The following is a 12990-nucleotide window of genomic DNA, read 5'->3' on the forward strand; positions in this document are numbered from 1 at the left end:
GTAGTTCGCTTGCTGCCTGTCCCATGCATCTGCTCATTAATGTTTGTTCGAGTGGTATCATTGCTCATTCATTCCATGCCTCTCCCTGGTATCATCCACCTTGCCATTGGTGTCATCATCAATCCTCCCCGTTGGTATCATCGTTCCTTCAGTTGTCATCATCATTCTTGAGGATGAGCTTCTGTTCACGCCAGTCGACGCGCTCGCCGAGTAGCTTAGGGAGGTACACCAAACCCTGCGGGGCACTCTTGAAGCCGTAGTCCTGTTTCATGTCGGTCAGAGGGATAGCCTGGCGTAGCTCGTAGACCGACGTAATCTTGTAGGCGTAGTCGTAGCCGTCCCACTCGGGGTCGCGGTTGTTATATTCGGCATTGCCTAGTCCATTCTCTGGCAGAGCGGCATCACCGGGGTTTCTTGTCCGCGCTGGCAGGATCTCGCAGACGTGGGTGATGGCCGAATGGGGCGCGCTCCGGTAGAACCAGATTCTTTGGACGCCGGGCTTGAGACAGTACTTTCGGAACTCGTAGTTCTTGGTGCCGTTGATGATTTGATCCATGTAGGGATCGCGCATCGGCAGGACCGCGTCTGTTATTATGCGAGTGGCGTTGTTGCTGCTGCTGGGCATCTTGGAGGTTATCCCAGTGGGATAGTTGAGATTATGTCAGTGAAAGATGGGATAGTCGGGGTGGCCTTGGTGAGAGTAATCGTTAGGCGAGATGTTTCAGTTGGGAGAGACGGGGCGGATAACTGTACGAATGGCAAAACGGTTTCGGCGGTACCTGTGATGCCATACTTTCGCTCCAGCCTGGTACTGCTTCAACCTCTACACCAGTGGGGCTTGTGAGATATCGTCAAGTCCCACAATTGGGTATATTTGAGTTTGTAGACAATCGGGGATTTTGTTATGCAGCAACGTCTGGGGTTTCAATCTCCACAAACACCACCAAGACTAATACCAAGATTTCTCGTAACAAATGCGATCTTTTAACAACATACCATCAGCGTGGCATTTGATCCAGGTTGTAGATTAACACAGCAATGAAGTGGATTATAATCATCTGCCAACGCTGTTTTGGTAGCAGACAAGCTATCCTGCGCCTACAACTCATGGCCAAGAGTCTCATTCAAATTTCGACCGTCACAGTACCGGCGGCCAACTTTCGGGGAGAAATCAACCGCGGCCACCGCAGAGGATCTCCGGTAGGCTTGCTCGAGTGCCGCCCCCCTTCCTCTTGCCTCGGTCGGCCACGCTTGTGGCCTCTGGACGTATCGTGGCAAAATTCACCTGGCGGCGCGACTGCAGGTTGAACGGGTCATAGCTGGTCCTTGATGTACTGGTTCCAGTTACCACTCTTGCCGGTATATGATCTCTTCTTCCGCTTGGCGGCCGCTTCGGTCTGAGAGGCCAGCCTAGGTACATAAGCCAATTTATTCCCAATTCCCCCAGCGAAGTAGCAAATAATAACGCGCAGAGTTTCTCACTGGAAAAACACAAAACTCACGGATGTGCGGTCCGTTGCCAGCACTCCCTTCGCTTTCTTTTTTGCAGACTTCGGGTTCGAGTCCCCTTGAGGGCCATTTTTTCGTTCTTTTTTTTCTTCTCCCCCCCTTCTTGCGCCCCCTGCCGTAAACTCTGTTCCTCTATCTTGGCGCACCGCTTACATCAACACCACCCTTACTGCCAGTCGCCCCCTCCGCACATAGTGACGCTGTGCGACATGGATCCAACACTTGGCTTCTCCAGAAGAATACCTGGCTTTGACTTTCTACATAGCGGTGACTTCAGACCCGAACTACCTCAGCGACCGCCCCAGTATCCTTCCACAATCTCATTGCCCATCCAATCATGTCGCTTCCACCTCATAGACGGCGTCTGATAGATGGGCAGCTTCCCCCGCGCCTCCGGATGAATAAACCTCCGCGAGAACTCGTCCCGGGCGTGGCGCAGCATCTCGTGCCTGGCCTTATGTCGCGTAACCACCTCGCCCGCGCGCCCCGACTTCTCCAGCCGCAGAATCACGTCCGCCCGGCTCTCCAGGTCGGCCATGACCTGATACATGGCCCCCGCCCTCACCTCCATGGCCCGCGAGACTGTCCACGCCGAGTCGAGTCCCGCCGGCTTCCAGACGATGATGCCGCACAGCTGGTACGGCGCGACCCAGCCCACCGCCGCGTCGTACAGCGCGCCCATGCGCAGCCCGTCGTCCAGCCGCAGCTCGCTGAACCGGTGTTCCTCCCGCCCCCGGCTCCTCGCCTGGGCAGCCGTCTCCTCAAAGAAGCCGACGAGCCGCGGGGGCGGCTGCGCGACCAGCATCCGCCGCCAGCTGGCCCCCGGGCGCAGAAACGCCGCCCGCCGCGCCTCCGACTCCACCATGGCCGGGCGCCGTTCGGGCATGCCGCGGTCCCAGTCGCGGCTGCCGGGCCCTCGCGAGAAGGACGTGAAGTTGAAGGTGCGCGTCTGCGAATGAAAGTCATGCGCAAAGTACCTGGACCGAATGTAGCTTCGCGACAAGCCACGTTGGGTGTCCAAGGCTTGGAGGCTATACGTGTCCGTCTTCGCGGGCGGCTCGTAGAAGAATAGCGGGAACTTATCCTTGAGCAGCGGGTTCACTTCCGGGTCGCGGGTGCTGGTGCTACTGGTTTCATCCAGAGCAGCAGAAGCAGCAGCAGCAGCAGCAGCAGAGCCCTTCTTGTCTGGCTGCTCGGGAATGGCCCGGAAGAACAAATGCCGCTGCAGCGCCGGGGAGTCACGGGTTAACTCGTGCCATCGGCGGTGGACGAGCTGCGCAGAGGTGAGAAGCGTTGCGAGGTCGACATGGAGCAGGATGCATTCCAGCAGCTCGGTGGTGCCGAATACTTGATTACAGCCCCTGCAAGTCATGTTGTTCTCGAGGTGTTGGTGAATAAGTACCTAAGCGGGTGTGTTGCTGGATTCCAAGGTATCGTGACATTGCTATTCGCCCAATGGTTTATATCCGCATGCTACGCCGCAATTGCTATTATTATTATTATTAATAGTACGCCGTATGCCGAAGGCCTTCGGTACATTTACCTAGTTCCTCGTGTAATAAACCGTGCCGAAGCTGGACTAAAAATACACGCTGCCAATATCGTAAAATTTACTTTACGTGCTCAACGTTACCATGCTGGTTTTTACCCACCAGCCTAGTGACCCTTGCTTTAGGGCCTGAAGAGAGATTATTTAGGTTCGGGTGGTTTCCTAATCTCTATTACCAATTTATATAGCGGCAGTCGACCGGTCCGTAAAAGCTACTTTACGATAACCTTCGCCGTATCTTTTTTGCAATAAGCGCCGCTAAATCGCGACGAGTTCATAGCGGACTAAGTGCTAGCTGTTTTGCTAACTGTTCTTATTTTCCCTCGAAGTTTTTATAGTATAAGATCAGGTGTTCGGCTGTTTCCCGGTTTTTACCGCAGTTACATAGCGGCGTCGGGACGTCTGGAACCTAATAAGTGAATAAGAACGACTTGAGCCTTATTTTTCTAGTGCGTGCTTATATTAAGACCGATGTTTCGTGTTTGAGTATATCGTCGTAACGACGGCACGCTCCTTAGTTTAGCGGCGACTTTATAATTAATTCGCGGCGGCCTTGCGTCGGAGTAACGGTATAGAACTATTTTTATTCCCATTTCTTTTTAAGCGCTTATTCGACCGTTTAACCATCTAGCTATTATCTGGTTAATATTAATTAAGCGTTACTTAGCTATAAAGTCGTGGGGGCTTCGCTAATAACTTTTTAAGGTCTTTTTTATTTCTTTCTCTTTACGCTACGTTTTTTATTAATAATCTCTGCCGTTTTTATATAGGCGCCGCGTAAAAGTTGTAGCTTCCCGGTAATTTCTATGCGTATTTCGAAGTTAGTTGCCCTTGTATTTAGATAAAGGTTAAGGGGGGGAACTGCCGCTTTAGTTTCTAAGTAGCATTAAGGGGTTGCTTTATATGTTTTTATTACGGTCCGGAGATAAGAGTTTTGGACTATTATAAGGCTAAGGGCTGGCTTTTTTTCGGTATCGCCCATTTTATATTAAGCCGACGTTTCGTACGCGAGTACGCTACGTATTATTTTCGTATAAAGCTTTTTTGCTTTTCGTACTAAATATCTCTAAGCTAACGCTGCGAGCCTGGTGAAAGTTAATGTTTAAATTACTATTTTCGCTTGGTTTTATACTGGCCAAAGGGAAAAGATCGATAACTCGGTCGAACCATCGAATAATCGAAAACAAACTTTATTATTTAAATCTACGAGGTCGAATTAACCTAGCCGAACCTTTATCGAGGGGACGTAGCCAAGGCGCTACGGTATGGATAATCCGATGGATGATCCGATGGTTGTTAATACCGGTCGCGCCGGACTCGCGCAGAGCCAGTATCACCCGCGAAGCAACGTCGCGGCGTATAACTAAGGACCTCAAACGCCTTAAACGCGTCCTAGTAACGAAAATGGCTCGAGAAGAGGTATCGAAAAAGGATTAAAGCATTTGGAGAAACTAATCGCTAATCTAGTAGCCCTTAGTAGTGGGCGTAAAGAGATTTTCTAAGTAATTAGGGAACTTCGCACCGAAGCGACCGAACTACGACCGCACCTTAACGACGACGATAACGCGTTAATAACCCGCGGGGAATTGCGAAAAATAGTCGGAGAAGTTATCGCTTAAGCTACGCAGGATTTTAAAGCTATATAGACTAAATCCTGGGCTTAAATTATATTTACGCCGCGTAGCAGCGATCCCATTATTTAGCAACCGAAAGTTATCGTCCTAGCCCGCCGAAACCGCGAAATAGTAATTAAAAGCGTAAATTAATCCAACGATATTTAAAAAAGGAGGCCAGTAAATATCGTGTAAAGCGTTAATACGGTAATCGGGCATAGCGAGGCTATCGCAGCGAGGAAACTACCTAGCGGCGATATCGTCTTTACCTTTAAAAACGAGGCGAAGAAATATATAAAAAATAATAGATAGGTTTTAAACGCTTTCGGAATTAACGCGCAGCTTATTTATAAAAAACTCGCAGTTATTGTAAAAAGGGTCCTAGCGAAAAAACTGCGGGATACCCACGACGAAGCCGCGTTATTACGTAGCTTACTCGCAAATAAATATAATTTGAGAGAGATCTCGAAATATAAGCGTAGCCTGCCGAAAAATCCCGAAGTATGCTACGCTTCCCTTATTTTGTATGCGAGCTCCGTTTAAACTGCGAAGGATTTGTGCGACAACGGCTTAATATAGGATTCCGAGATTTTCGACTGCGAACCGTATAACGCCAGCCTTCGCATCTAATAGTGTTACCGCTGCTACGGCTACGGCTACGTAGTTAAGTATTATCGGAAATAGTAGCGATATGGCTACTGCTTTATAGTAACACATTTTAGGGGAGATTAAAAGTACCCTTAAAAAGGACTACGAGGCAGGAAACGTTGTATTAATTACGGCAGGGAATATACGGCGTGGGATCGCGGCTGCCCCGTAGCGATTTAGTAGAGAGAACGCGTGAGAGAAGTTTATGCCCACCGGCCTCGCTAGTTCGAAGTCCGTAGTACCGGCGACAGCTCGGTAGGAATAGGGCGTTTATTACTATCGACGACGCTCCTTACCAGCGATAGAAAAGGGTATATAGTAGTTTCGCGGAAGAGAGGCCGCCCGCGATTCGATTCGATAGCGAGCAGTTAAGGTAGAGAGATACGCTCGCAAAGCCGGCGCGGTACCGTCGCTCCCTTATTAGCGTAGGATACTATTATAGTTTTATAATTATAAGTTTACGAATAGTATATTAGAACGTCGCAGTATTAAAAGTAATAACGGTACTTATTTTAATTAATTAAGAGGAGTACGATATATTAGCACTATAAAAAGTATAAACGAACCCTCGTATATAGACCGCGTACTACTTAAAAATAGCTAGGTATCGAGTAATTTATGGCGAAGGCTAAACGGTTATTTATATATATAAACGCCTCGATATTGCTAAGCTAGAAACTAAGGCAGGCCCCGATTAGGCTGCCGTTACGATACCGAGGGAAAAAAGTAGCCGCTTTATTATATAATTTATATATTCGCTAATCTAAAAAACTTCTCGATAGCGGAGCCCCTAAACGATTTCGATACGACTTCGTACCCCGGGCGACACTTGCTCGTCGGAGACTTTAATATATACTATCCGCTTTGGAACGTGCATGGCAGGAAATCGTACGGAGCAGATAACTTTCTTGCCTTTACGGACTAATGGAACTTAAAGCTAGCCACGCTATATAAAGAAATTACGAGACGACGCTACGGACAAAGAGATTCCACGTTAAACCTAGCCTGGGTAATACGAGGAACGATAATTTTATATAAAGGAGACCCTGGTTTAAAAGGTTTTAACCACAGGGCACAGGTCGTCCGCGTCGAACTAGAAATTAACTCGCTACGAGGTAGTAAAACGAAAGCAGAGGAATAAAACTAGACGATGTTAAATAAGGGGCTGGCACGGGCGGAAGCCGGAGTACGTTTAACCGATATCGCCGAGCTAATAAGCCCGAAAGAGCTGGATTAAACTGTCGATAACCTTATAGGCGACCTACGAAAGATTACCGATATAGCAGCCCCAAAAAAGACCCCCTATACTGGTAAAAGTACGCCCTAGTAGTTACCGGAAGTTTAAAAAGCGTAGACTATAACGAAATAACGATACCGAGCTTATTTTGCGGTACCCTCGCAATATACTTAGAACTAATACACCGAGTTGAAAACGGACCTAGAGAGAATCGTTTAAATGGCGAAAACGAAAAGCTGGCGCCACGTAGTCGCCGCTGCCTCCCACGATTCTAAGACACTTTGGTCGCTCGAATAATAGGCCCGATTACGGAGCTGGACGCTATTATAAACAGCGGGAATCCCAAAATTACGACGTAGCGAAAAAGCTACTAACGAGGCGCGAAGCCACGACGAGAAAGCTACGCTCTTTTCGGAAAGGTTCTTTCTTAACCTAGAAGCCGACCTTACGGACTTAAATACTGTACCGAACCACGCCCCTAGCCTTACCCCTATCGAGGTAGAGGTAACGGCTGAGGAGATAAGAGATATTATTAAGTAAACGGGACCCTGGAAAGCTTTAGGGGAAAACCTTTTACCTCCTGGTTTCCTTAAAACGTGTAGGGAACCCCTTTTCCAGACGTTAGCCGGCTTAGCGATAGCGAGCTTCCGGCTTGCCTACTTCCCTAAACGTTTCTGTACGGTAAAGGTTATCGTGATCCTAAAGCTAAATAAAACAGTAACCGAAAAGTAGACACTTGGTGGATGGAGACCTATTTTATTACTTAGTATGGTCGGGAAGGTAATAGAGATAGCTATGAACCGGCGAATTACCGGAATAGCCGAGGAGTACTCGCTTTTACTTAAAGGCTAGATAGGGAACCGGACGCAGCGGTTTACCGAGCTGGCTATTTGATTAGTTATCGACGTTGTCCGTATAACGTGGCAATAAAAAGGGCGTCGCTTCCCTCCTTTAGTTCGATATTAAAGGCGTTTTTAATACAGTTAACTATAAAAAACTAATTACTACACTCCGCGAGAAAGGACTGCCGGATTAGGTCTACCGATAGGTCAAGAGCTTTATTACGGATAGATCGGTCCACCTTTATTTCGACGGTAAGTCGTTAAGGAGGATTTAGCTCCGCGCTGGTGTTCCGCAAGGCTCCCCGTTATTACCGATCCTTTTTATTTTCTATATCGCTATACTATACGAGGAGCTAGAAGCGCACGAGCAGTTTATTATCGTCGGATTCGCGGATAATACGAATTTTATTGCTGTAAGGCTAGACTACGTTACGAATTGCCGAAACCTAGAAAGAGCCTGGGAGACTTATAGCCGCTGGGCACGTACGAGAGGGATAGAGTTCGAACTTAAAAAGAGCGAGCTTATCTATTTTATTAAAGCGCGAGAAGCCTATACGCTATAGGTACGCCTCGGAGACGCTATTATAGCGCCAGTAACCTTTACGAGATTCCTCGGCGTTTAGCTCTATCGGAAGCTATAATGGAAGGACTATATCTTAAAAATTAAAGCGAAAATGGCAACTTAGATATTAGCTCTTACTAGGCTCGTAGCGTTAGTTTGGGGATGTTCGGTACGAAGGGCAAAGGAGTTTTATACGAAAATAATACGTAGCGTATTCGCGTACGGAGCGTCGGCTTAGTATAGAGTGGGCGATATCGAAAAAGGGCCAGCCTTTAGCCTTATAATAGTCTAAAACTCTTATCTCCGGACCGTAATAAGGGCATATAAGGCGACCCTTTAATACTATTTAAAAACTAAAGCGGTAGTTCCCCCCTCGATTTTTATTTAAGTGCGAGGGCAGCTAGCTTCGAAATACGCACGGAGACTACCGGGAAGCTATAATTTCTACGCGACGCCTATATAAAAGCGGTAGAGATTATTAATAAAAAACGTAGTATAAGGAGAAAGAGATAAAGGAAACCCTAAGGGGTTATTAGCGAAGCCCCCACGACTTTATGGCTAAGCGACGCTTAATTAACGTTAACTAAATAATGGCTAAATGGTTAAACGGTCGAATAAGCGCTTAAAGAGAAATGGGAATAAAGATAGTTTTATACCGTTACTCCGACGCGAGGCCGCCGCGAACTAGCTGTAGAGTCGCCGCTAAACTGGGAAGCGTGCCGTCGTTACGACAATATACTTAAGCACGAAGCATCGGTTTTAATATAAGCACGCACTGGAAGAATAGGGCTTAAATCGTTCCTGTTCACCTGTCGGGTTTTAAACGTCCCGACGCCGTTATGTAACTGCGGTAAAGGACGGGAGACAGCCGAATACTTAATCCTATACTGTAAAAACTTCGAGGGAAAACAAGAATAGCTAGCAAAATAGTTAATACTTAATCCGTTACGAACTCGTTGCGATCTAGCGGCGCTTACTATAAAAAAAGATACGGCGAAAGTTATCGTAAAGTGGCTTTTACGGACCGGTCGACTGCCGCTATATAAGTTAGTAATAGAGATTAGGGGACCACCCGAACCTGGATAATCTCTCTTCAGGCCCTAAAGCAAGGGTCACTAGGCTGGTAGGTGAGAACCAGCATGGTAACGTCGAGCACGTAAGGTAGATTTTACGATATTGGCAGCGTATATTTTTAGTCCAGCTTCGGCACGGTTTATTACACGAGGAACTAGGTAGATGTACCGAAGGCCTTCGGCATACGGCGTACTATTAATAATAATAATACTATTTTCGCTTTGATTTTTAAGATATGGTCTTTTTATTGTAGCTTTTGATGGAGCTAAACGCCAAAGAATTTCGTAGAGGTTACCGGCGCTATAGTAGTGTTTCCGAGGCGTACCTATAGTATATAAGCTTTTCGCGCTTTAATAAAATAGATAAGCTCGCTCTTTTTAAGTTCGAACTTTATCCTTTTCGTACGTATTTAACGGTTATAAATTTCTTAGGCTTTTTTTAAGTTTCGGTAATTCGTAACGTAGTCTGGCCCTACGGTAATAAGATTCGTATTATCCGCGAATCCGACGATAATAAACTGCTCGTACGTTTTTAACTCTTCGTATAGTGTAGCGATATAGAAAATAAAGAGGATCGGTAATAACGGGAAGCCTTACGAAATATTAACGCGAAGCTGGATCTTCCTTAACGATTTACCGTCGAAATAAAGGTGGACCGATCTATTCGTAATAAAGTTTTCGACCTATCGGTAGACTTAATCCGGTAGTCCCTTTTCGCAGAGTGTAACAATTAGTTTTTTATAGTTGACTGTATCGAAAACGCTTTTAATATTAAACTGGAAGAGAGAAGCGACGCTTTTTTATTGCTACGTTATACGGACAACGTCGATAATTAATTAAATAGCCAGCTCGGTAGACCGCTACGTTCGGTTCCTTATTTAGTTTTTAAGTAAAAGCGAGTACTCTTCGATTATTCCGGTAATTCGCCGGTTTATAGTTATTTTTATTACCTTCCCGACCGTATTAAGTAATAAAATAAGTCTTTATTTATTAGGTGTCTATTTTTCGGTTACTGTTTTATTTGGCTTTGGGATTACGATAACCTTTACCGTACGGAAACGTTTGGGGAAATAGGTAAACCGGAAGCTCGTTGTCGCCAAGCCGGCTAACGTCCGGAAAAGGGGTTCCCTATACGCTTTAAGGAAACCAGGAGGTAAAAGGTCTTCCCCTGGAGCCTTCTAGGGTCCCGTCTGTTTAATAATATCTCTTATCTCTTCAGCCGTTACCTCTGCCTTGATAGGGGTAAGGCTAGGGGCGTAGTTCGGTACGGTATTTAAGTCCGTAAGGTCGGTTTCTAGGTTAAGGAAGAACCTTTTTAAAAAGAGCGTAGCTTTCTCGTTATGGCTTCGCGCCTCGTTAATAGTTTTTTCGCTATGTCGTAATTTTAGGATTCCCGCTATTTATAATAGCGTCCAGCTCCGTAGTCGGGCTTATCGTTCGAGCGACCAAAGTGTTTTAAAATCGTGGGAGGCAGCGGCGATTACGTGGCGTTAATTTTTCGTTTTCGCTATTTGAACGATTCTTTCCAGGTCTGTTTTCGACTCGGTGTATTAGTTTTAAATGTATTGCGAGGGTACTGCGAGATAGGCTCGGTATCGTTATTTCGTTATAGTTTACGCTTTTTGGACTTCCGGTGACTACTAGGGCGTACCTTTACCAGTATAGGGGGTTTTTTTTGGGGCTGCTATATTAGTAATCTTTTATAGGTCGCTTATAAGGTTATCGATAACTTAATTTAGCTTTTCCGGGCTTATTAGCTCGGCGATATCGGTTAAACGTGCTCCGGTTTCCGCCCGTGCCAGCCCCTTATTTAATATCGTTTAGTTTTATCCCTCTGTTTTCGTTTTATTACCTCGTAACGAGTTGGCTTTTAATTCGACGCGGACGACCTATGCTTTATAGTTAAAACTTTTTAAGCCAGGGTTTCTTTTATATAAAATTATCGTTCCTCGTGTTACTTAGGCTAGGTTTAGCGTGGAATCTCTTTATTCGTAGCGTCGTTTCGTGATTTTTTTATATAGCATGGTTAACTTTAAGTTTTATTGGTCCGTAAAGGCAAAAAGGTTGTTTGCTTCGTACGATTTTTTGCTATGTACGTTTTAGAGCGGATAGTGTGTGTTAAAGTTTTCGACGAGTAAGTATCGCCCGGGGTACGAGGTCGTATTGAGGTCGTTTAGGGGGCTTCGTTATCGAGAAATTTTTTGGATTAGCGAATATATAAATTATATAGTAAAGCGGCTACTTTTTTTTCGGTATTGTAACGGTAGTTTAATCGGGGCCTGCTTTAGTTTTTAGTTTAGCGATATTAAGGCGTTTATATATATAGATAACTGTTCGGCTTTCGCCGTAGATTACTCGATACCTGGCTGTTTTTAGGTAGTACGCGGTCTGCGTACGGGGGTTTGTTTATACTTTTTGTAGTGTTAATATATCGTACTCTTTTTGGTTAGCTAAGGTAAGTACCGTTATTACTTTTAATACTGCGACGTTTTAATATGCTATTCGTAAGCTTATAATTATAAGACTATAATAATATTTTACGTTAATAGAGAAGCGATGGTGCCGCGCCGGCTTTACGAGCGTGTTTTTTTGTTTTAACTGCTCGTTATCGAATCGAATCGCGGGCGGCTTTTTTTCCGCGAAATTATTATATACCCTTTTTTATTGCTGATAAGGAACGTCGTCGGTAATAATAAACGCTTTATTCTTGCCGAATTATCGCCGGTGCTACGGATTTCGAATTAACGAGGCCGGTAGGTATAAACTTTTTTACGCGTTTTCTTTACTGGATTACTACGGGGCAGCCGCGATCCTACGCCGTGTATTCCCTGTTGTAATTAATATAACGTTTCCTGCTTCGTAGTCCTTTTTAGGGGTACTCTTGTGTAACGAACGCTATCTGGGTTCTAAAGGAAACCTAGTAAGACGTACTGGGGTTTATGTTTAGTAATACGAGAGAGTATCTAAACGTGCGATAGAAGTCTACTCCTATCGATACAATGTGTAATAGCCGTAGGAACAAAAGGTGACTGAGGTGCGTAGACTTGAGGGGATTCATAATAGAGTCGTTAAGGCTGTTTGCCTCACCAATGGGTTAGATTAATGCTTAGATTGATCACTGAAGGAGAGATTGGATATATAACGATGGACGCTCCTTATGTATTTCAGATAGACACTCTCTACTTCAGTGATTAATCTAAGCATTAATCTAACCCATTGGTGAGGCAAACAGCCTTAACGACTCTATTGTGAATCCCCTTAAGTCTACGTACCTTAGTTACCTTTTATTCCTACGGCTATTGCATATTATATCGATAGGAGTAGACTTTTATCGCACGTTTAGATACTCTCTCGTATTACTAAACATAAACCCCAGTACGTCTTACTAGGTTTCCTTTGGAACCTAGATAGCGTTCGTTACATTTTGATCACTCTTATTCTTACGAGTTACTACCTAGACCCTTGAGCAATAGCACCTACAGGAACTATGTCTGCACCTGGACCTAGCAATACCCCTCGCCACGGGAAGGCCCCTGTTACCACCGTAAGCACCTCTCATCGAGACCCCGCGATGGAGGTAGACAGCGACGACAGCGACGATAGCCCTACCCGATAAACGTTAACTAAACGAATTAAGGAACTTAAGTAAAAGAGCGCTAACTATTAGCATTATTACGTTAAGCTCGAAAAGGAACGCAACGAACTTTTAGCTAAGAGTACCTTAGGATAAACACTAAATATCGACGAGCTACGTAAGGAAATACGCTTCCTCCGTACCGCCGCTAATATTATTTAGACCCTTGTTACTCTTAAAGGAGGCATGAAGATTAGTACCCTAGCAGCCTTCGACGGGACCAGTGGAAACCTCCGCGGATTCTTTATCTAAGTTAAGGCCTACTAACGATTCTACGAAGGAACGTTCCAGGATACCACTCAGCGAGTTGTCTACGCTGCCTC

General features: G+C 45.5%; 2 protein-coding genes across 2 annotated transcripts; both read right to left on the reverse strand.

Annotated features, from left to right (window-relative positions):
* Nucleotides 1-148: 148 nt before the first annotated feature.
* On the reverse strand, nucleotides 149-625 carry PG986_004911 (uncharacterized protein; the record flags this gene model as incomplete). Its single annotated transcript, XM_066841133.1, has 1 exon — nucleotides 149-625. One exon carries the CDS (start codon nucleotides 623-625, stop codon nucleotides 149-151), a length of 477 nt encoding a protein of 158 aa, XP_066700995.1.
* A 1173-nt stretch (nucleotides 626-1798) lies between these two features.
* On the reverse strand, nucleotides 1799-2881 carry PG986_004912 (uncharacterized protein; the record flags this gene model as incomplete). Its single annotated transcript, XM_066841134.1, has 1 exon — nucleotides 1799-2881. One exon carries the CDS (start codon nucleotides 2879-2881, stop codon nucleotides 1799-1801), a length of 1083 nt encoding a protein of 360 aa, XP_066700996.1.
* Nucleotides 2882-12990: the final 10109 nt, after the last annotated feature.

The sequence above is a fragment of the Apiospora aurea genome (assembly GCF_038362705.1).
Source record: "Apiospora aurea strain CBS 24483 chromosome Unknown utg000004l_segment0_segment0, whole genome shotgun sequence".
In the NCBI taxonomy this organism is placed as follows: domain Eukaryota; kingdom Fungi; phylum Ascomycota; class Sordariomycetes; order Amphisphaeriales; family Apiosporaceae; genus Apiospora; species Apiospora aurea.